The sequence below is a fragment of the Melozone crissalis genome, unplaced genomic scaffold (genome assembly GCF_028551555.1).
Source record: "Melozone crissalis strain CALT ecotype California unplaced genomic scaffold, PUWL_Pcris_2 ptg000045l_1, whole genome shotgun sequence".
NCBI classification, from domain to species: domain Eukaryota; kingdom Metazoa; phylum Chordata; class Aves; order Passeriformes; family Passerellidae; genus Melozone; species Melozone crissalis.
Window position 1 is genome coordinate 23,381,720 of NW_026535823.1, and position 21,379 is coordinate 23,403,098.

Consider the following 21,379-nt stretch of genomic DNA (forward strand, 5'->3'; position numbering starts at 1 on the left):
GGTGTGTGCTGTAACAACACAGTTGGGTGTCAGTTTTCCAGGTAAATCACCATTTAGCTTTAAATGGATCTGGCTCCAGAGAAACAAAACTCTTGTTTTGCAAGCAGCTTTTCTTGGCTTCTAAATGTCTTTTTTTTTTTTCTGCAACAGGCTGGGAACATCACCAGAACTATTCTACCCCTGTTGATGCTAGGAAAAAGTGGGGGAACAATTTCACTGTTGAAAAATAAGGCTGGGGAGGCATTATGGATCTGTAGAAAGACCTGTGTTCAACATGGTCTCATCTTTGCTTTCCTCTCATTTTCAAGACTTTTTAGTGGCTTTCTCTGTCTTCCCAGTTGTCTCTTACAATAAAATGGCATCTATGCCACCCTGTCCTCTTAGTATTAGTTTGGGATACTTCAGCAGATGATGGAATAAACCCAGTTTAGAGCCATTCTTGGAAGTATGTGAGGCCTGGCCGTGAGTCTGCATAAACTGCTTTTATTGCCTTCCTTGTTTTCACTCTCCAAGAAGGCAACGAGTGCCATTTCAACAAGAAAATAGAGTGAACGTGCTGGAAAGGGAGGTTGTGCAGAAGGGGTCACTGCAAGGAGTGTAATTAGCAAAGGCTGCAGTTCTGGAGATTTATGGGTGGCTTTTCTTCTTTCCTGAGCACATGTATGCTACCTGCAAACAGAATGAATGCCTCTTCCCAGCCAAAATAGGCCCCAGTAGAGCTCTAGGCCTCTAAGATGGATTTGAATTTAGACCCATTTATGGAATTCACACAAAATTTGGGATTTCTAGAATATTTCCAGTATAGATTTTTACTCTCTCTCTCTCTCTCACACACACACAAACACACACACACTCTCCCCCATTCCTTGGGGCCAAACTGGAAAAATGTTAGTCATCCAAATGAGTTTGGTCCTCTGCATGAGCAGTATCTCATAGCTGCATTGACAATGGTGGTACAAATAATAATACTAACATCTTAGTTTAATACTGACATCTTAGTTTTCTTCCCTGGCTTTCTTTGGAGTGATAATGAAATATAAACATACAATTAAATATATACAGAACAGCTGGTCGCCAAAAGTGATCTGCCTAGATAGGAGTTGAGGAGCAGAGGGGGGCACAGTAGGTCTGTGTTTTCCTGCCTGTGCTCAGGGAATCAGGCTGGGGTCGTTTGGGTCTGCGGTGGTCTGGTTGTGTTACCACTCTGCCCCTAAGACTGCCAGTGTCCCTGTGAGCTCATGCCTGTGCAGGAGCAGTGCTGTCAGCACCTGAAGCAGCATATGTTGTCACTTGGACCATCTGCTACTGAGTGTGATGGAGAAAAGGAGGTACTTGAATGTGAAGTCCTTTTATCTGTCCTGTGAATCTGCTTATATATCATGTTAATAACTCTTGATCTTAACCTGGGCCACCATTCACTGGGGAGTTGATCAGGTGACCACTCATCAGGGGGAATGCAGAAAGGAAGTGAGATTTGAGAAGCAGTACAGAGGCCAGAGAGGATGCTTAGGCATAGGGGACAACTTGAGAGAAAGAAAAGTGCTTTTATTTTATTTGCTTCCCCTAAGAAGGGGAAGGAAAGGATTTCTGGTGAGATTTTTCTACAGACATTATTAATAGGTACATGGAAAGAATGGGAAATGTTTTTACCTTCAAGCTCAGCTGATTCCTGGAGCTTGCCAGTGCTTGAAGTTGGCAGCAGTTAAAGGCATGGGAATTTTTCCTGCTTTTCTCACCTCTGAGTCAGTATTTCAGAAACACTGTTGCTTGTGTAGAGTACCTAAATTTTTCAGAAAGTAACAAGAATTGGTTCTCAGGCAGACCGCTCTGAGACCAGCCCAAGCAAAGAAAGCTGTGTACACAGTGCTAGGTAAGTGATGTTGATAGGTACATTCTGATTGATGGGCGAGTTTGTCTCCCAAACTGTCACAGGGTTTATAGAGGTGCCACTCAATACCAGTGCTGGAATTGCTTGTCAGAGCACCTGGCTACAAGAGCAATGGGGATTGGAGACAGAGCTGTAACTTTGGTTTTTCTCTGCTTAATGGCCTCAGCGTCTGACCTGCCTGTTCACTCCTGTTTGTCTGGTCCTTAAGGAGGCAGCTGGGATTAAGACTGTCAGAGAATTGTGCTGCTTTAGCATCAGGAAGCTAATTGTATTGGGGCTGGCAGCATATGATAAGGGGTTGCCTCCTACCAAATGCACAGCAAGAGCAAAAAATTCTCAACAAGGGACAAGAAAAGTGTGGAAGAGTCTGTACTGGGTTTGTTCTTTTTTCATCTAAAAGCAATGTTTTCAAATTCACGTGTGGAATTACATTCCTCAGGCCTTGGGTGACTCCTAAGAGTCAGAGCTGCTTCTGTGAATAACAGATCACATCTCTTATGAATTCCTGGGTCAAGCTCACAAGTTAACATTCAGTTGTGGGATTTCACTTTGTTAACACGTGGGAATAAAGTTCTGGTCCCGAGCATTGACCTCTGGATAACACATTGGCTTTAGAGGTCTCTACTCTAGGCAGTGTTGCTGATGGCTGTGAATTATTGTGTGACCTTCAGAAGCAGAGCCTTGCTGGAGGAACCCTTCCCTGTTCTCAGTGCACACTATTGAATTGCAAATCACCCCAGTGGAGCTGGTAGGGGGTCTTGTGGAAGCTCTTGTCCTCTGCACTCCATTTCACATTTTCCTTTCTCCTGGATGGCAGTGTACACCACCAGCAGGAGCTGGAAGTTGTGAGCCCTCTTTACATTTGGGCTGAGTTAGTGAGAAGCAGGTGTGATCCTTTTGGGCCTTCCTTGCATTTAGTGGTCTTTTTAATCCATTTATAACAGCGCTTGTCCAGAAATCTGGTTTGAATGAGCCTGAGATGAATGAATAATGTCAAGCAGTTCAGACGTCAAATATTTGAACAGCTGCGTGGGTGTTTTCACTGGCTTTGTGCATGGAAGCAACCCCAGGAAGTTAGACAAGGAGGGTCAGGTTGAAATTGTGGCACCAAACCTGATCCCACTGGAGCAGGCCTCAAAATCCATCCCTGCTGCAGAATGAAAAGGTATTATAGGATGCTGGTTGCAAGCCCTTCATTCCCCAGGTGATGCAGGGCCAAGCTTTGCATCCCATTTTTTAGTATTTTGTTGTGTGCAGGAGCAGTATTGGGATTTATGGATCTTTTGATTCGCATCAGAAGCATGTTTTGTGGCTTTTGTTTTTCCTTTTTATTTAAAGCAGCTTCTGAAGTCCTAAAACTGATAGCTCAACTTATATTCAGAATATTTTTTGGATTCATATAGGTTACTTTGTTTACCATACAGTTTCTAAGTCATTGGTTTTTACCATGTTGCAATAGACTGCGCTTGTTCACATTAAAAAAATTCCATATTAAGTGAAAAACTGAGAGTTGGATCACCTGATTGCACCTCCTTTAGGTGTCAGTCCGGGAGTTCTTGTTTGATCAGAAAAGAAAATTTACGTTTCCCCTGTCCCTCATTTTTACCTATGAACTTCTCTGCAGTGCATTCTCTGACTGAAGGGCTCTCTCAGATCATCCCAGTGTGTGTTTGCCATCAGAGCACATACTGTCCCAACTCTCCCCTTGTACACTCCCTGTTAAGGAATATAGTAATCTGCTGGCAGTGCAGCTAGGCAATAGAGCTAGATTCAGCCAAAGCTATGGAATATTTTCTTTCCAGACTTAAAAGGGATTTTCTTAAATACAAAGGTCTTGAGAGCAAGGACACAAGGATTCTGAAGACAAGGTGCCTTAATATTTGTAAACTGTATTGTGGTAAGCAGATCTTCTCATCTTAAGCTCTAGCCATAAACCACCATTTGGCTTGAGTCACTTGGAAACAAAATTGATGGAAAGGTGCATGTCTGCTGTGTGCTTGGCATCCTTGCAGAGACAGTAACAAGGGGGGTGGTCCCACTTATGTTCACTCATTTGGCCACCTTCCCCCCCACCAAGGCACTTGCTCCAAGTATTCATTGTCTGGCTAATGTTCAGATCACCCCCTGGGACTGGCCAAGTCACAGCTCCAGCTTTGCATGATTTGTGTCTCCCACAGCTACAAGAAAAATGAAGACCTGTGTGTCCAAAGTTTATGGCCTTTGAGAAGTGATGGGCTAACGTAATGCCAGGTGCAGGGGATGGTGTTACTGCAGGTTAAATGCCATGCCTATAAATTACCACCCCATCGCCCACTCTTGACTTTTAAAGCAGCTTTGAAAGACTATGCAGCTTCTTTGACAGGTCTCTCTTACCCCTCTAAATCTTCTCCCAAACATTGTGATGAACTGAATGAGGCAAGATTTACTAGAGGAGCCATTGCAGCAAGAGGAGGCAGCTTGTGACACGTGTTGGCTGGTAGTGTTCAGCCAGGAGGTGAAACACTTTAAAAGGGGTCTGCTGGAAAAGGGCTGCCCCAGTGACACCATGGGGCTGACCTACAGGCAGGGCTCCCACAGTACCTGGCACAGATATGGGTGCTGCATGCTTGGTGCTGGTTGTGTTACCTCTGCTAAAAATTAAGGCTGGCAATTACTTTGAAGTAAAAGGTAGTTTATGCTTCTAGGGAAAGGTTAGTCTTAAAATCATTGTCATGCTACAGTTGTCACTCGTTAAGGACCTTCTTGATATTCAGGGAAGAGAAATATCAAATCCATATAAACAAATTTTATTGGGGGCTTAATGAATCAGTGAGAGCGTCCGTTCCTGGAGAGCGACAGTAAAGAGCTGTGTCTGCCTGATATCCTTGGAAATGAGACCTTTGCTTTGCCCTGTTGTCTGCACAGATGCAGACCATTAGAAATACAGTTCACTCTTCTGGGCTTATGTTAAGTGTGCTGGTGAGAGCCTAGTGGGGTAAACAGACTCAGACATCTGAATTCCTGAAAAAGATTTCCTAAAGCTTTTGAATGTCCTCATTCTTCAGACATGCATATAATACTCAGTGCTTCTAAATGCAGAATACAGGCTAACATTATTATAGAACCATAATTGCAGTACAGGACCATAGCCCTTTTGGGCCATTGGTGCAAGGCCAAGGCAATATCTACCTTACCCTTTCAATCTTTGCAGTTGGGATATGTTCCCTGGTCTACCACAGACTTAGGTCAACAGCCTCTGGATGTGCCAGGTGCTTCAGGCTCCAGCAGGCACCTCTGTCTGAGCCAGGTGTCCAGCTCTGCTGTCTGGACAGGGGTGTTAAGTGAAGGAACATACTGGAGGCAGCTGCAGTGAGTACATTTCTGTCTGCACAGCTAATGTACCCAAACAGCTTAGATCTGCTGCAAAATTGAACACAAATGGGTGCAGCCAGCACCTTAGAGTTCAGCAGGTCTTTGCTTAATATCCAATCAACAGGAGAGAGCATATTCAGTGTTAGCTCTCATAAAGAGTAAATGTGCCTTCTATAGTTTCTCTTCTATTAATAAACCCTAGGCAGAAAATACCATGTGAAGATTCATCTTTGTAGGTGTTTCTGCAGATTCAATTAAAAAAAGCCTGGTTACAGTTTACAAAATGCTTGGGACCAAAGTAAATGTAGAAATTGTTGGAAAGTGGGAATTGATGCACAGTCAGCCTCAGGTGGAACTGTAAGTGGTTACTTCCTGATGGAGTTGGGATTGGATGTGTGCCTGACACCCCTGTGCTGGAAGAGCAGAACTCTTGATGAGTTGCATTGCAATTTGCTCATGTAAGTGCATGTGAGGAGCTGTTAATGAGAAAAGTCTGATTTTTTTCCCCTCTTGTGGGAGCAGGTTTGCTATTCTTAAATGTTTTAAATTTTAAAAATCTAAGCCATGACTAAATGTATTTCAAAATTGAAGAGCTGTTTCTAATTGTATTTTAGCCTCTGCCTGCCCTCTGCATCTGAATTAAGAAGTAATTCAGAACATCCTTGTGGCCTTCTCTTACCTGCTAGTAGTGTAGATTTTGCATTAACTACTTCTGTGAAAAATAAGTCTTTCCTGTTAAGTTTCGTTGCCTTTTCTGCCTTTGAGAGAGACTCTTACAGTGACTCCAATTCTAAAATAATTCATGTGAAGAGCTAAAAGTCGAGAATGTTCCATTTTCAATGTTGGGGGCATTTAGAGCATAAAATCTAGGAAGTTAGAGCATTTCTGTGAGTGTTCTTGTGCTGTCTTTGGAGAGGGCACCTTTTATGAGGCTGTTAGTAAAGGGCAGCCTGCAAACTGGTGCTGTAGCACCTTTTTTGGGAGATCTGGTGCACTTCATTTCCAATTCAAATGCTCACCCCGTGTGTTTTATTCTCTTTCAGGGTCTGGGTTTATCATGTGCAGCGGGAAGGAGAATCCGGACAGCGACGCTGACCTGGATGTGGATGGAGACGACACACTCGAGTATGGGAAACCACAGTATCGTTTTTGAAAGGCTCTTACTGAGAGGGGACCCAGAGGTGCATCTGCCCCAGGAAATGGGGGATAATCTTTGTCCAGCCCTACTGGAAATGACACAGCCTTCTCCAGTTACCATGTTACTTGAACTAGGAGAGGTTCCCCATTGCTCCCTTTGAGATCTACAGTTGATACAGTAATACTCCAGACCTGGTTGAAGTCTATAGGAGACATTGCAAGGGATCAGTTAGAGTTTCTCTGTTTCATAAACAATCTGTTGCCTCCATCTAGGTTTGTTCTATATGGATAGCTTTTCCTGCTTCAAGGGTAGGAATTGAGTTTATTCTCCACAAGACACCCTTTTGTTTTCAAGGGGTTTGTGCAGTAAGCACTATTCACCTTCCACTCTGCGAGATTTGATTTTTTTTTCCTCTTTCATTACACAGTTCATGGGCAGAACTACCATTAAAGGCAGATTTTGGGAACTTCTCCATCTGGGAGCAGGCTCTTTGGGCACAGCTCTGGGAGAGCTGTGACTAGACTTCTGCCCCACAACAGTTGTAATAGGCATCAAGGAAGAATTCCTGCAAGGGCATTTGACAGACACTGCCTTAGCTGTGATGAGGGGCAATGTACAGCTATAGAATTAGGTTTTATTGAAATCTGTACCAGCCTTTAGGATTGAAGCTCCAGCCCTCCACTGGTAAAAGAACTCTGTACTTCAAACACAAATTCTGCAGGTTAAGTTTGCACGGGTTCAGGAACTAGTTTTCCTTTTCCAAGAAGCTGTGGAATCTTGTTACTATCAAAAGATTTCTGTTTCTCTCCAACTAAAACAAAACTTTAATCCAGAATTTAAAGCAGGCCCCTTTGCGGATACCAACCCCTCTATTTCTTAAGGTGTTCCCAGTTGGAATTAATTTGTTCTATATCCCAGACATTGTCCTAACCATCTCAAAAGCCTTTCTACTGTCTGCAGCAGGGCTGTATCTTCCTTAAACCTTTGTGCTCAGGTACACAGAGGCAGACATTATCCCTTGCACTGGAGAAGAGCCAGGTGAAGCCAAAGAAAGGGAAGCGCTCCGAGGTGCTGTTTTAAAGTAAGTATCATGCCTTTCTAAATTACTGCATTCATTGCTTTTGGGGAGTCTCAGTTTGTGGAAAATACCCTGTTCACTTGAGTGCAAGGGTTGCAACAAGAGCCTTACAAAGAAGCATAGTCCAGCAGGTGGGTTTCTGTTTCTACCTGTGCAGCCTTAGGAAAGCCTCCCTGTACACTCACCCTCTCTGAGCCACCCCACTGCCCTGCCAGTGCCGTCTTTGCCCTGAGCAGTGCTGGACAGAGGATGAATTCTGGTGATAAGGAAACTGTGCTGGACTAAGGCCTTATGCATCATCTTGCTTCATGATCAAATGTGGCTCTTAGCAGTACAGTGTGATGCTGTTGGAATCTTGGTTGGCACAGTAGGAGTCTGGCATCCCTTGTGTGACTTCATTGCATCAAATTAATTGTTGTGGGGCATGCAAACTGATCCATCTGTATTCAGCTGTGGGTTGGGGCAGGATGTGTGCTCTGCCCACATACATATGTGGAGAATGTAGGCAGCCAGCATTCAGGGCACTCAGGGAAGCGTTCCAGGCGAATAAAATGAGCCTTAACAGGGAGCTAGGATTGCTTTCTAAGCCCCCTGCCCTGCATAAAACAGGACTTAAATTACCCCTCTATCTCTTTCACTGAGTGATCTTGTGGGGTCAAGGTTGAAGTGATTGATAGAGCAGTGAAATGAAATTTTCTTACTGCTTAGCCTGTCGCAAACACTACTTGAAAATTAGGTTTCACTCCATAGAAAAGTGGCATTTGCCACTGGATCCAAACCATTGGTCCAGTCAATACTTTGCTAACCATGCTAGTCCAAAAGCAGGGCCACAAAGATGCTGAAGCTCCCTCACAGCTAGAAGTCTGGTGTTGTAGCAGGAGGATTCTTGGTTATCAGTGGCTACAGACACTTAGTGCTTGGTGAGATACCTGAGTGCCTGAGGCCAGGAGATCCAGTCCTTTCATGTGGCTTGCACCTAGCACATTGTTTTGCTGTTTTTACAAGGTCCTTCCTTGCACATTTCCTGGACTTGTTTACCCATCTCTACAACACAAGAGGTGATGTTGCTTGTAAAAGTACTTTGAAATCCTGTTGAGTTTCTGTAGAAATGCAGTAGTGTCACTGATGCCACGAAGCATGAACATGTTTTTTGGCTGGCCAGCTGCTCACATTTTGAAACTTAGACTGATGGATAGAAGTATTAAGAGAGGAGTGGTTGGTGGAAGGCGTAGCTTTTCCTGAGCAACAAAATTGCTTGTATTCAACCTTTAGCATATTGTCCTTTTCTCTTTTAGTGGTGGCACACCAAGTACTCGAATAACGCCAGAGTTTTCTAAATGGGCCAGTGACGGTGAGTGTTGAAATTGTAAATTGTTAATTTATGTACTGCAGGGGGGCAGATAGATAGTCCATGTCTTCTGCTTGCCAGTACTTAGGAGAGGTGGTTACTGATACTCTTGCAGAGTGTCATCAGATAGGTATGCACATAAAACCACACTATCTTTTTGGAACTTAACAGTACAATTAATTGTCAGTAATGGCAGCTGGGGAAGTTCCCAAAAGTGCCACCTTAACTGGGATGGTGATGAGAGATAGGGTTTGCATTGACTTGATGGCACGTCACTGAAAGGCAAACTGCTGTATTACAGAGCGAGCCAGCAGAGCCTGACAATGTGATGGGGGTGTTCATCTGCTGGATGTTTAAACTACACAGGTGCATTTATTATTGGGTTTTTTCCAACTGCTTTTTCTTCCCTTCTTTTAGAGGATATGCTAAAGACTTTTATCTTTTGGGTAGATCTTGTCCTTGCTGGCCTTTGTATGGCAAGAAAAGCTTACCACTCTGAAGCCTTCACCTTAGGAGTGGAAACTCTAGGATCTGTCCTATTTCATGACCTGTAGTTGAGACTCCAGAGCAAAGGAGTTAATGTGAATGTGTACCTTTGCATACAGTACTTGAAAGCTCATTGAATTGAGAAGGAAGGGGGAAGTGCTAAACCCATCTGACTGCTGGGGGTTTTTATTCAATGCCAGCAGCACTGTAAGTGTAAGCAGCAACCTAGTGGAAATATGAGAATAATAAAACCTGGCGCTTTCCAGCTGTAGATGCCAAATCCATTTCCAGAGCTGGGCAGTGCTGCTGCATCTCCCTTAGGAAGGAAGCTGAAGCTCAGCGACCTGAAGAGACATGTCCCAATGATTTTGTTCCCTGTTCTGTTCCTGTCATGCTTTGGGCATTTGATTCCCAGCCTTGAAAGTACCTACAAGATATAACTACTTGCCAGTGGGAGTGGGGGAAGGGAGCAGAACCAGTTTTGCCAAGGGCATGATGGTTAAATGGAGAACAGAGGATATCTATCGCAGGCATTTCCTTCTGTGGGATAGGCAATCACATTTATTTTCTGTGATGTAGAAGCACTTGCTTGTAGGTATTATCAGCTTTAGTAGCTACAGCCATGGAGGTGATGAGGAGGCAGCCCTGATGACATTTGCTATGAGCTGTTTTCTTCATACCTTTTACCTGAATCCACGGTGATGAACCTACAACCCTGGGGCTGGTTCATCTTCTCATCTCCACCTGGTGTCTCACACCCTCTCCTGTGCTGGGAACAGCCATGATGAGCAGACTGTTTTGTCATTCTGGTTACCTGGTATATATTTCTCTACTTGTGTCTGTGAGGTCTCAGCAAATGGGAGAGGCTGAGAGCAGGGTCTGGGCTGGATGGATTTGCTCCAAATCCACCTTTCTAGAAGAGCACTTTCATGTAGCAGCTGCATCAACCTTTCTGAATTAAATCCTGGCTTAAACAATAGGTACATCAGTGGGGGTCAGATCACTATGAAGTGGGAATAGAGCAGGGGTTGTATTTTGAGCCCTGAATCATAGAAATATACTGTCCAGAGAGGCCCCCCCTGCCAGACAGGGACACTTAGCATCAGTCACTTCTCTATCTCTTACCAAGAGCTGGCATGAAAGTGACTCATTGGGGTCCTCTGAAACTGTGACTTGCTCGTATTATTTCATTGGAATGATTTAATGTTTTCTTACTAATTTTTCTGTTCTTCCCTCCACAGAAATGCCCTCAACGAGTAATGGTGAAAGCAGTAAACAGGAGACCATGCAGAAGACCTGTAAGAACAGTGACATTGAAAAGTGAGTGTGAAGTGGGTAGCTTCCCTTTTTCTTGTTTTAAAGAGCCATAGTGTCCCATCTGGTGCTCCCAGCAGCAGTGGTAATCTGAAGGTAGGCATATTTGAAGCTTTTACCACTGAGAGGGGGAAATTGTGCTGCAACACAAAGCCTGAACTTGGAGCACTCACCACTGCTGTATTGGCAGAGGGCTTGTGGGGAGTTCTCCACCAGGTATCTATGAGGCCAGGTACCCAGTGACATGGAATTGGGCTTCCACAGGGCTTCTCCACTGAAAATTGCCTTCTTTTAAATTATGTAAATAGATAGATCCATACTTGCTTTCTCTATCTTCCATCTTTCATCTCTCAGCAAAAGAGTATCTCCCCCTAGCAGCACTGTTACTTGGAAGGAGTCTCACAGAGGGGATTTCTTTTTCCTTAAGATCTATATTGAGCCTTTGCATGGTTCCTCACAGAAATAATGTCTCAGTTTCGGAGTTTTTTACCTGCAACCCTTCCAGTGATTCAGAAGTTTCAGTCCCAGTGTTTTAATATGCAGTAGTGGAGGGACTGCTGGGCATCTCCTTTCCTGTCCCTTTCTGCTCACTGAATGTGCTGCAGTCTGAAATAAAAATAAATGGATTTATCTGCACTGCTCATTTGAGTAACATCCTCTGTTCTAAACCTTATTCCACTTGCTGCTGGGATGACTTACTGCTTAGACAAATTTGATGGTCCAAGCCTAAAACTACAGGCTGTTCTCTGCTACCGTGGACTGCATTAGCTGGGATGGGACTTAGTATTTTAAGTTGAATATTGCCTGATAGAAAACATTGTCCCAAGATCAGGTGAGAGACCAAACAACTTGAATGAGGTGGAAGCAATAATGTGATGCTGGGTTTTAAATATTACAATTTGAGGTGACATCCACTGATAGTTTGGGATGGGGAAAAATCTAGTGGTGTAGCATTAAGCTGACTTTACAGAAAGTTGTCATTTTCATGTAGTTCGTTCTCCTCCCTGGTCCTGACGTGAGAGGTTGCATCCCTGGCACATTTTTGGATCTCTGACATTTCAGGCCGCCTGGCAGAGTATATGTTCACAATGAGAGTTAACTGGGGAAGCTCTCTGCTGTAGAGGGAACTTTAACACTGCTTTGCTGTCTCGGCACTTTCCTTTCTACAAGCCCTTTTTGTTAGCTTGTCCCAAATGTTGGCTGTCTGCCATTTGATGGCTTCTCCTTAGCAGACTTTGGCCAAGGACCACTGAGTCTGGGAGCCTGCAGGTCAATGCAGAACCAGCTTTGTCCTTCGAGTGAGCCAGCCATTGCATGCTGTCTTGGTGGCAAGGACTCATCCCTTCTGCCCTAATCTGTCAGCCTCTGTCTCAGCTGCTGCTTGCCCTCCCTTTGGGCCTCCTGCCTGTCAGTGCAGCAGCCCTCCATCCTCCCAGATCCACTCCTATTGAAAATCTTTAAACTGTAGGAGCTGAAAGGATTTGACATTTTCCAGAACACTTGAGCTCAAGTGATAAAATTGACATAGCTTTAATAATCTGATCAAAGAGGCTTTAGCTTGCACCTTTTGAAGGGTCCCAGAATCCTTTCCAAACAACTCTCGCGCTAACGCTGCTGTGACGTGAGGAGAGCAAGCGTGTGTGTGTGTCTGTGCACACACACCTTGCTCTGCAATAACCTTGCCTGCTAAAGCTTCAGTGCTGCTAAAAGTCAGTAAAGACTAAAAGAAATTACAAGAAATTCCTCAAATGTCTTGTTCAGTCTTTCCAATAATGTTAATTTTTGAAAGTAGCAGAGGGACCTTTTTGTTTAAGGTAGTTTATTTCACCGAGGTTCAGAAAACAAGACAGTGTTTCAGGTGGAGAATTCCTAGCTACCTTTTTTTTCCCTCTCTCTCCTTTCCTTTGAGATTCATGTGTGATAAATAGTTTCTGTCCTGCCATTTAAGGAGTCTGAATTCTCTGTGTGCTTGTCTGTGTAGAGGGGTTCTGTTAAATTAATTGATAACAAGGATCAGAGCTAGAAGCCTACAGAAAAGGAGGGGGAAGGGTTTCTCACTGTCTGGCTGCTTCCCGCTCCACTGCTGAGCCATGATATATGGCGACCTAGCCCAACAGGCTAAATTGATTCATCTCTAGTTCCTGTTTCTTAATCTGGAGCTAAATTGGTTTCATTTTTCTTGTTTTGGGTGGTGCTTACAGGAAGTTTTTGGCAGCATCACTTTACTCCATTGTTTGTAACTTCAGGTTTTTCCTTTAAATCTGAACATTATTGATTGGCAAGTTAAACCTTGTGTAGCATCTGATTAGCATTTTTAAAATTGTCCAGAAGCACATGGCTTAGCACCTGTGTCAGCTGTGCTCTCTGTTTAGAGCAGGGGCTAATAGAGTTAGCAGTGATCTGCCTATTGATCCTTCTCTCATAAGAATGGCGTTCCTTCCTCCCCTCTTCCAAAAATAAGTCCAGGCAAAGAGACTAGTGTAGTTTTGTTTGGTTTTTAATCCATTAATACAGTACACTGAGCAGTTCTCCTTTTGGCATGCAGCTGAATTTCTTCATTTGAGCAGGTTTAAATTAATCTAAACATGGGGTTTTGTGGGAGAGTTTCTTGCATGTAGAACAGCTAGATGGGGTTTGGGGTAAGTCTGTGTTTTTTTAGCTCTGCTCCTTCTGCTGTGCCAGATCATCAGTAACTTGGACAAGTTGATCTCATTTGTGTAGTGTTGAATTTCAGGTGGCAGCCAGGGGTAGTAGGAGACATGGTGCTGTCCCAGCTCTCCTTCCCAACACTGTGACGTGTCTCAGTGCTGAGCTTTTTTAATCTTGCCAATGTGAGGTGTCTGGAAGAGACACTGGAGTGCTGAAGGCTCTTGGGGAGAGATGAAGGAGCATCACACTATCTGAGCCCTGCTTGTCTGCTGAAGACCCCAGCCATTGCCAAGGCAGAGCTCAGCTGGTGCAATGCTCCTTTACCTCAGCTCAAGATGCAGCTTTGCTCAGAGAGCAGCTGGTCCCTAATTGCCCAGGCACCCTCCCTGATGGCCTCCACTGACGTCGGACTCTCAGCAGAAGAAGTGCTGCTCACAGAGAGCTGCAAAAAGCACCTTCTCCACAAAAAAGTCTTTCTCCCTGCCTTGTGAGGGTCTGGTGCCATTTTGAAACAGAGGTTCCCCAGGGTTAAAAGCCAGCATCTTAATTCAGAGTGCCAATGTTCAATTTTGCTTTCTGCTACAAGACTAGATTGCAGGCCAGCGAGAGAGTCTGGGTTAGTGGCCCACTGGGTCACCTCCCATTTGTTTTCCTCAATTTTGTGTTGTCATAAATTCATTCCAGCCCGTTGTGGTTGATCAGTTTATCTCCGCCGGGGCAGGGAGCGCTGCGAGCATGATGTATGGCACAGAGCATTGTAGCCAGCCTCTCCATGAATCACTCCAGCTGTTTGGTGTCAGCCCCAAAGCAAACAGGGCCCGGCCGCTGAGCATTGACTACGATGAGCTCAGTATGGGAAGAGACATGACGTATGAATGTTTATTTAATAATTCTCTAATATTTCCAACGGAGTGTGGCTGTGCCTTCTGGGAGGGGTGAAAGGGGGGGGAGGTTGAAGAGGGAAACTCTAATCTGTTGGGGTGGGTCATAAATCAGGCAGACAACATCATTAATCAGGGATGGGACAGAAGTGGAAGGAGGTGGGACTGAAACTGCCATCCTCGCTGGGAAGGGGGCTGTGCTTTTTTTTTTTTTTTTTTTTTTTTTTTTTTTTTTTTTTTTTTTTAAAAAAACAAATCTTGTTTCTGATTCCGCTTGGCCCCAGCCACGCTGCCCGCATAATAGCAAACCCGGACACAAGGCTGTTTAAGTGAGTGTGCTACCTCTGCTCTGAACCTTGCAATACAACCCTGCCAAGCATTAAATCCCTTTATAATTATCTTCTTTATATAACACTTCATGCTTATCATGCTTCATTGGATGAGACGCTTGTTGGGTTAAAAAGAGGGTTTTAGAGACAAAAAGCAATTGTATTTGTTTTATTTCTCCTGTCTCTTCTTTCTTCCCCTGCCCTCCCACCTCACCACTTTCCAGTCCAGCTGTTTGGAAACGTTGGCTCTGGAGGGGCTCTGGCACAGCAGCACAAGGAGGAGCATCAGTTAAAATTAAGCAAAGTTTAGATTGGGGTCCTTGTGCACAGAGACAGGCATGTGGGAGCAGTCAGGGAGGTAGCAGTGTCTGTTGGGGTGTTGGGGAGACCCTGCTCCCAGGCAGACCCATCCAGGCAGGAGCAGAGTGTGAAGCCAGAGGATTAGCAGAGGCCTGGAAGGGTAGGAGCCCTTTCATAGCACCTGAAGCTGGTATGTCAGAGAAAACAGAAGCTGTTGAGAATTCACACCATAGGATAAGTGCTACCTAGCCCTTCTCCACAGTGTCACACCATTTATAGGCTTTGATGGGAGACAGGAACATCTCATAGCAAAGACAGAATTAAAAAATTAGCTTGAGTCATAAATGAACTAACCCTTTGTGCTCTGCTGAGCTGAGAGCATGATGCTGCTGGTGGGTTCAGTACCAGAACAGCCCACATGAACTTGGAGAAGATTCAGGACGCTGAACTGAAGTGTGAGATTGTCAAAGGCCGAGAAAGAGCTGCTGGGCTGTGCTGCTTGTGTCCAGATTTTTATCTTTATTAGGTTTTACTCCTTTTGAGTAATTCAGTAGTGTGTAACACTGTATTTGTGTTGCGTACTGGTGTTCAGTGCTGAAAGGGTATGGAGAAAGATGCTTCATTTCTTTGTGAAGTGAGGCTTTGGCATTATTTCTTCCTCTGGGATGTGACAGTGGAGAGCAGAGTACTTGGCTGTGTTTCTTTATTCTGCTCCCTCTTTTAACTGTTGGAGAGAAGTTGCATGTGCCAGTAATGGTGTCAAACATTATAACCACTGTGCAAACTGAAATTGTATCAGTGTCCGGTTCTTCACTGGCCAGTGGTTAACAAAGCTCAGTGAAGCAGCCTCTGACTGTACAAGCTCAGACCTGGGGGTAGGTGGTATCTCTGTTTGGTGCGGTGTTGTCCAGAGGTTTGGTCTAATTTTATGCCTTGAGGCAGTTTTCTATAGATTTTGACATCTTCATATAGGAAGAGATTCTTACTTCTGTTGAACCTGTGATGTTTTAAAGCTGAAGCATCTGCAAACCCAAGGAGTCCTCTGGCTTCAGGGGCAGTATGTTCTGCATTCCTGCATAACTGGTGAAAAACCAGGATGGGATTTTATTCCTACATTGGGGGTGTGGTTTAGGCATCTTGCAATTTATGTCTCTTTGCCTGCCCCTTCTTTTCTTTTTTCTTTTCGTAGTTTCAGAAATGCTGTTAACTTTAATTTGTAGAGTTGCTTCCTGGGAATGAAAAATCGATGGGGGGCTATAGCAGTGTGAAATTCGAATGTCACTATTGAGCTATAGAGTTACCAAGATGTCTTAGAAGGTAAAAAATAAATCGTGGCCCAGCAAGTGCTCAGCTGTGCTATTTCAAAGGGGATATGAAGCTGATGGTCTGTTAGAGGGTACTTCAGTTAGATGGATGATGATTCCCTGTGAAATATTGGAGTTATTCCATAGGTAAGAGAAACTTTAGCTTATAAAACACAAACAGCTGCCTTCTAGCAGATGAATTCTGCCCTTAGATGTGTGAGCAGCTTGTCAGAGGAGTCGTCCCTAAAATTAGCCTGTTTTGTTTAACATTGTCTCTGATGGAGCATTGTGGGTCTTGCCATGTTCCTTCTGAAAATACTTTAAAGATGTGACTCTTTTTTCGCATGCTGCAAGAATTAAGAGTCAGGGAGTGATACTATTTTTTTTTTTAGGAAATGTTTGTGTGGTGCCCAGATGCTCACAAGAGAAAAGTAACAATTATCTTTATGTAGGCTGCACTCCCTGTTTGGATGAAAATGTTCTTTTGAAGAGTAGAAGAGGGACCATGTTGTGCCCTATCCTCTGCTAGTTTTCTGTCTTTCTCCTGCATCTGCTGAAGGGCAGCCCTGGCTGCACAAGCTGGCTGTTTGCTGATGGTGACAGGGCTACTGCTTTCCTTGGCATTCACTAACTGTTGTGGCAGGACTCAGTAAGTGTTTGTGCTGTGCCAGCTGCTGTATTGACAACAGGATGGTTGTAATTACAGCTCTTGGTAGTTTATGCATTTCTTGGGCTACAGTTAGTAAGTATAAATACAAAATAGTACTTTACAAAGGACCGGTTTTGTAAGTTCTCATTAAACCGTGTCTGGGACAACTGTAGAGTGGGTAATTATTTCTCTTACACTTGCATGCACACTTGCAGGATCACTGAGGGGTGCTTACTGCTGCAACAAGGAATGTTAAGTCACATTTAGTTGGAGCTTGGTAAAGATTTCCCAAGGAATTCAATGACAGAAGAATTCATTGTGCTTTCATATCTCCTTTGCCTCTGCAACACAGAACCCCTTTACAGAAGCAAAGTAATAGCAAGTAATATAATTAAAGTAGTTTAATGTCCATGTTGATTTTGTGTCCTCACTTCAGTGTCAGTGCTTTTCCTAACCTTACACCCCACTGCTACAGGCACTTCATCCTGTTTCTCCATTATTTTCTGTCTTCATTTTTGATGATTTGGCTGCAAAAAGCTGTTGTTTCCTACACAGTTGCATAAGTATTCCTGCTTTTCCCTCAGATAGCCAGCTCATGACCTGTCCTTCCACTGCTCTGCTGGTTTCCTTTTCTAGCTCTGGGACCACAATTGGTTATATGATACTGATGTGCCCTGGCCTCCTTTAATAGCCTCGTGTTTCTTTTTGAAGGCACGATTACCTTAAATGATGCTAATTCTGCTCCTTTCTTTCCCTGTAAAGGAAACAGCAGCAGTGTAAAAGTTCTAGGGCGGCAGCAGCAGTTGTAGGAAGCTGTCTGGAGGATGTGTTATCACACTGCCCTTGGGTGCCTCCAATCAGCAGTCATGAATGGAGGCTCTGGAAAGCATATCACCTCCACAGTAAAGCCCTTAAAAGGCTATAGATGAATCCAAGTGCTGCTGTAGTAGCATAGATATTTCCTGTTTATTTCAGGCATTTGGATGGGGGCCATGGGAGTAGAAGACATTTATTTAATTGCTCACAGAGGCTGGCTGCAAGACTCAGCTGCATGTCCAACCTTCTGAGCAACTTTCAGCCCTAGGAATTTGCTATTCCTCTTTCATTTCATGGCTATTTTATAATTTTGTGCCCTGATCGTCCAACCAAAGCTACCAATAATCCCAGACCGGCTCCAGGCCACAGTAAGATGACAAGTTACAGCTGCCATAAGTCTTCCAGTAGAAAAATAGACCTGCCTAGCTATACATGGAGTTTGGTCATAATCCAAACATGTTTACTTGTGGATGGAGGCAAGTGTCTGTAGGCTGGAACCTTTAGCCTGCATGCCTCAGCAAGGAGAGGAGCTGCATTTTCCATTTCCACCTCCTGTCTTTTGTGGCCCTGGCTTGTATTAAGATAGTGACTACAATGCACTTTCACAGATCTGTTAGAAATACAGTTGGGGTCTCCAGGAAGAAGGATATGTTTGAAAAGTGAATAGAGATATTAACACATTAGATGAGTCATTATTTCTCTTTAGGAACATTGTTTAGAGAATCATTTTCTGATTCAGCCTGTGCTGCCTCTACAAAACCTTTGTGCAGCAAACCACTTTTCCATAGCATGGCTTTTTTCTTTATCACCAAAGCTGCTCCAGTGAAGCAATGGGATTGCATTTATTTTCTCTTTGGAACAGGGAACATAGTCTCTAAATCTAATCAGAATGACCTATGCATTCTTTCTCCCAGCTTTCATGTCGAACCATAATTGCTCAAATGGCACATTTAAAATTTTGGCGCAAGCTCAGACTTTCACTCACCGCCTTTTTAAATCAGTCCCAGTGGCCAGTGGATACTGCATAGCCCTACAAATGCATCTAAACATGCTGACTCCGAGGCTCCTTCCATTCTGAATGATCAGCGGTGCCATCTGTCTCTGTTTTGATTGGGGCTGGGCACATGTGTCCCAGCAAAACATGGGCCAAAAAAAGGGAAGAGAAAACGCCAGCGCCTGAATTTACTTCCTGCTTCTGTAAAGACATTGTTGAGTTCTGTGTTATGGAGGCGGGGGAGATGTGAAAGCAAAATTAATTCTTCTGTCATTTAATTCTTCAGGGAATCTTTACCCAAGTCCCTACTAAATGCAGCTTAAAACGCCTTCTTGCAGTGGTAAGCTCCCCTCAGTGGTATTGCGACGGTGCATGCAAGTGTAAGGGAAATAATTCCTCTGTGGGGAAAAAAGAGACAACATTTTTGGTTTGCATCAAGATGAAACTAGTGAGAAGCAAACTCTGAATTTGGCAAGCAAATGCCAGTATTAACAAGTTGTGCAAGCAAGTATAAAATAGAGGCACCCGTGACTGAGAGCGCCTCGGAGTCGTGTGTGTGTGCCCTTGCATGCACCCTGCTCCAAATTCACAACTTAGAACACGGAAATTAGAATGGGGAACATTGCATTATTCATAACTTGGCAACCAGAAGCCAGGGCACTTTGCCAGAGTAAACTATTCTCTATAATCACAGGTGAAGCAACATTCTTTAATATCTTACAATACAAAAACATACATTAATCAAGGAAAGAGGGCTTTTTTTTTCCTAGAGGACAATAAATTAGCATCCTTGCCAATTTCCTCAATACATGTGACAACATTTTACAGGATTATAAGTCAGCCTCTTTAAAGGAGGTTAGTCTAAAAACAAATAAACCAAATAAATGAGATTTTTAGCTAAATAAAGGGGAAGCCAACTCCTAAAACGTTGATGTCTTGCCAGGAGATTTGCTTTTAGCATTGGCAGTGTTGCAGACCCTTTAGAGGGTCTAAACTTCACTTGGTGTGATTTGACATGGCTTTTCTGTAAACAGCTTTGCTGGGCAGTTTTCTACATCAAGGCGTGCAAGCCCCTTCTGCTATAACCAGCTCATCTAGTGAAATAAAATCTCAGTACATTGTGCCAGTCTGGTAGCCCACATGTTGTGGGGTGATTCACAGTCAATCTGCCACCAGTGCCTGATGCTGGGCTTCTTCCAGAGACTTAAGATACTGAAAATGCGTGAGCTGTGTCTGTTTTCTTTTAAAGCCACCTGTCACTTTTCTTTTTAAAAACTTACGTGTCAGTTTAAGTGTTTTGCTTGTTAGTAGCAAAGGGGCTTTTTCAGATTTATGTTATGTTCTTGCACTCCAGTCAGTGTAAAAGTCCTTTCAGTCTGTGGATCTCCCACTGACTTCAGTGCTGCTCACCCACATCTGCCAAATAAACTCCCTGTATCTTTAGCTCTCGTACTTGCTGCAGATGATGCTTGCTAAATTGAAAGTGGGTGCAGATTATTTCATCAGATTGAAAATGAATGCAATTCTTATCCCAAGAAATATAGGTGTGTTTATAGTTAGTGTTTGAAACTCAGGTAGTGAGGGAGTGGTGTGTAAGACATTGTATGAGTGAGAGTTGAGACAGTGTCACTGTGCTCTGCCATTCTGCAGTGCTCCTGGGTGTCACAGAGCTGTGCACAGCATGTTACGGGCTAGTAAAACAAGGTCTCTTCTCTGAAAGAGTTGCCCTCTCACCCAGATGTAAATTGGCTATGAGAGAAGGCTGGCAATTGCATGATTGTGCACTGATGTTGGGGTCGTTTTATCAAGTCTCGAAGATTTGTGCCCCACAAAGCAAGGACTGCACCAGGCTTTCTCTCCTGCAGTGTAGCAGTGATTATGATAATTGTCATCTACAGCTGAGGTTGGATATGGCCTGGGGCAATTTCTCTGCTCCTGGAATCTTACTTTAGCTTGACTTTGCCTTCAAAGCATCGACCAGTCTGTTTCCAATATTTATGATGTGTAAGCTGCTAGTGACATGACCTCTGCCCTTGGTGCAGGGAGGTGGCATGTATGTTCTGCTGGATTCTCCACTTTGGATAAAGGCTTTGTTTAAAAATAAATACATCACTTTCAGGTATGTCAGTGGTACTGTACATTTTCCTCTCTGACAGTCTCTGTTTACAGGCAAAGGAAAGCAAAAATAAATGTATGAGGAAGAGAGAAGGTCAAAATATCAAGTGTCAAAAGTAGCCCATGAAATTTTATTGGTGGTGCATTTAATCAGTGCTAAGTGTTTTTTACAAGGTACATACAAACAGTGGAATTGTAAAAATTTATAGAATGCTGTGTACAGTGTAGCCATTTATGAAGAAAGGAAAATTTATATCCAGTTGAAATAAACCAAAGGGGAATGTTTTATGGAGACTCCTCAACAGCAGGATACATCAAATGCGATCTGGATAAGATGTGGATGGGGTATTTGCAGGGGCTTCTTTGAGGTGTTTTCCTGCTTGTTCAGCAGCTAACAGTTTCCATCTTTCTGTGGCTCCCAAATAGGCAGGATGCTGGATGCAAGGGACAGTGTGGTGTTTGTGTTTTTATGCACAGTGAAAAGGAAACAAAAGTGAACAGCTGCTACTGGTATTTGTGGTGCAAGGCTCTCACTCCTGGGCTTGCTCCAGTACAGCAGTTTCTTGAGCAGCCCTAAATACCAGCTGGGAAGGGTTAACCAAGGCCAATCACACTGACATCAGCATTTTTTTGTTTCCTTTTTGGTCCAGTATTTTGTTGATGATAAAGCACAGACTTAGTCAATTGAGAGATTCCAGAGCTGCAGAATCAGAGATAATTTAATTAACGGAATTGCTTG

General features: G+C 43.7%; 1 protein-coding gene across 4 annotated transcripts in view; it reads left to right on the top strand.

Annotated features, from left to right (window-relative positions):
• Window positions 1–21,379, top strand: part of RNF220 (ring finger protein 220) — a 209,605-nt gene that overhangs the window by 172,350 nt on the left and 15,876 nt on the right. For all 4 annotated transcript variants that reach the window (XM_054286102.1, XM_054286103.1, XM_054286104.1 and 1 more), the window contains 4 exons: window positions 6,283–6,379; window positions 7,372–7,458; window positions 8,751–8,806; window positions 10,531–10,609. In XM_054286102.1, coding sequence (XP_054142077.1) covers window positions 6,283–6,379; window positions 7,372–7,458; window positions 8,751–8,806; window positions 10,531–10,609 — 319 coding nt within the window. The remainder of the gene's footprint in view (window positions 1–6,282; window positions 6,380–7,371; window positions 7,459–8,750; window positions 8,807–10,530; window positions 10,610–21,379) is intronic.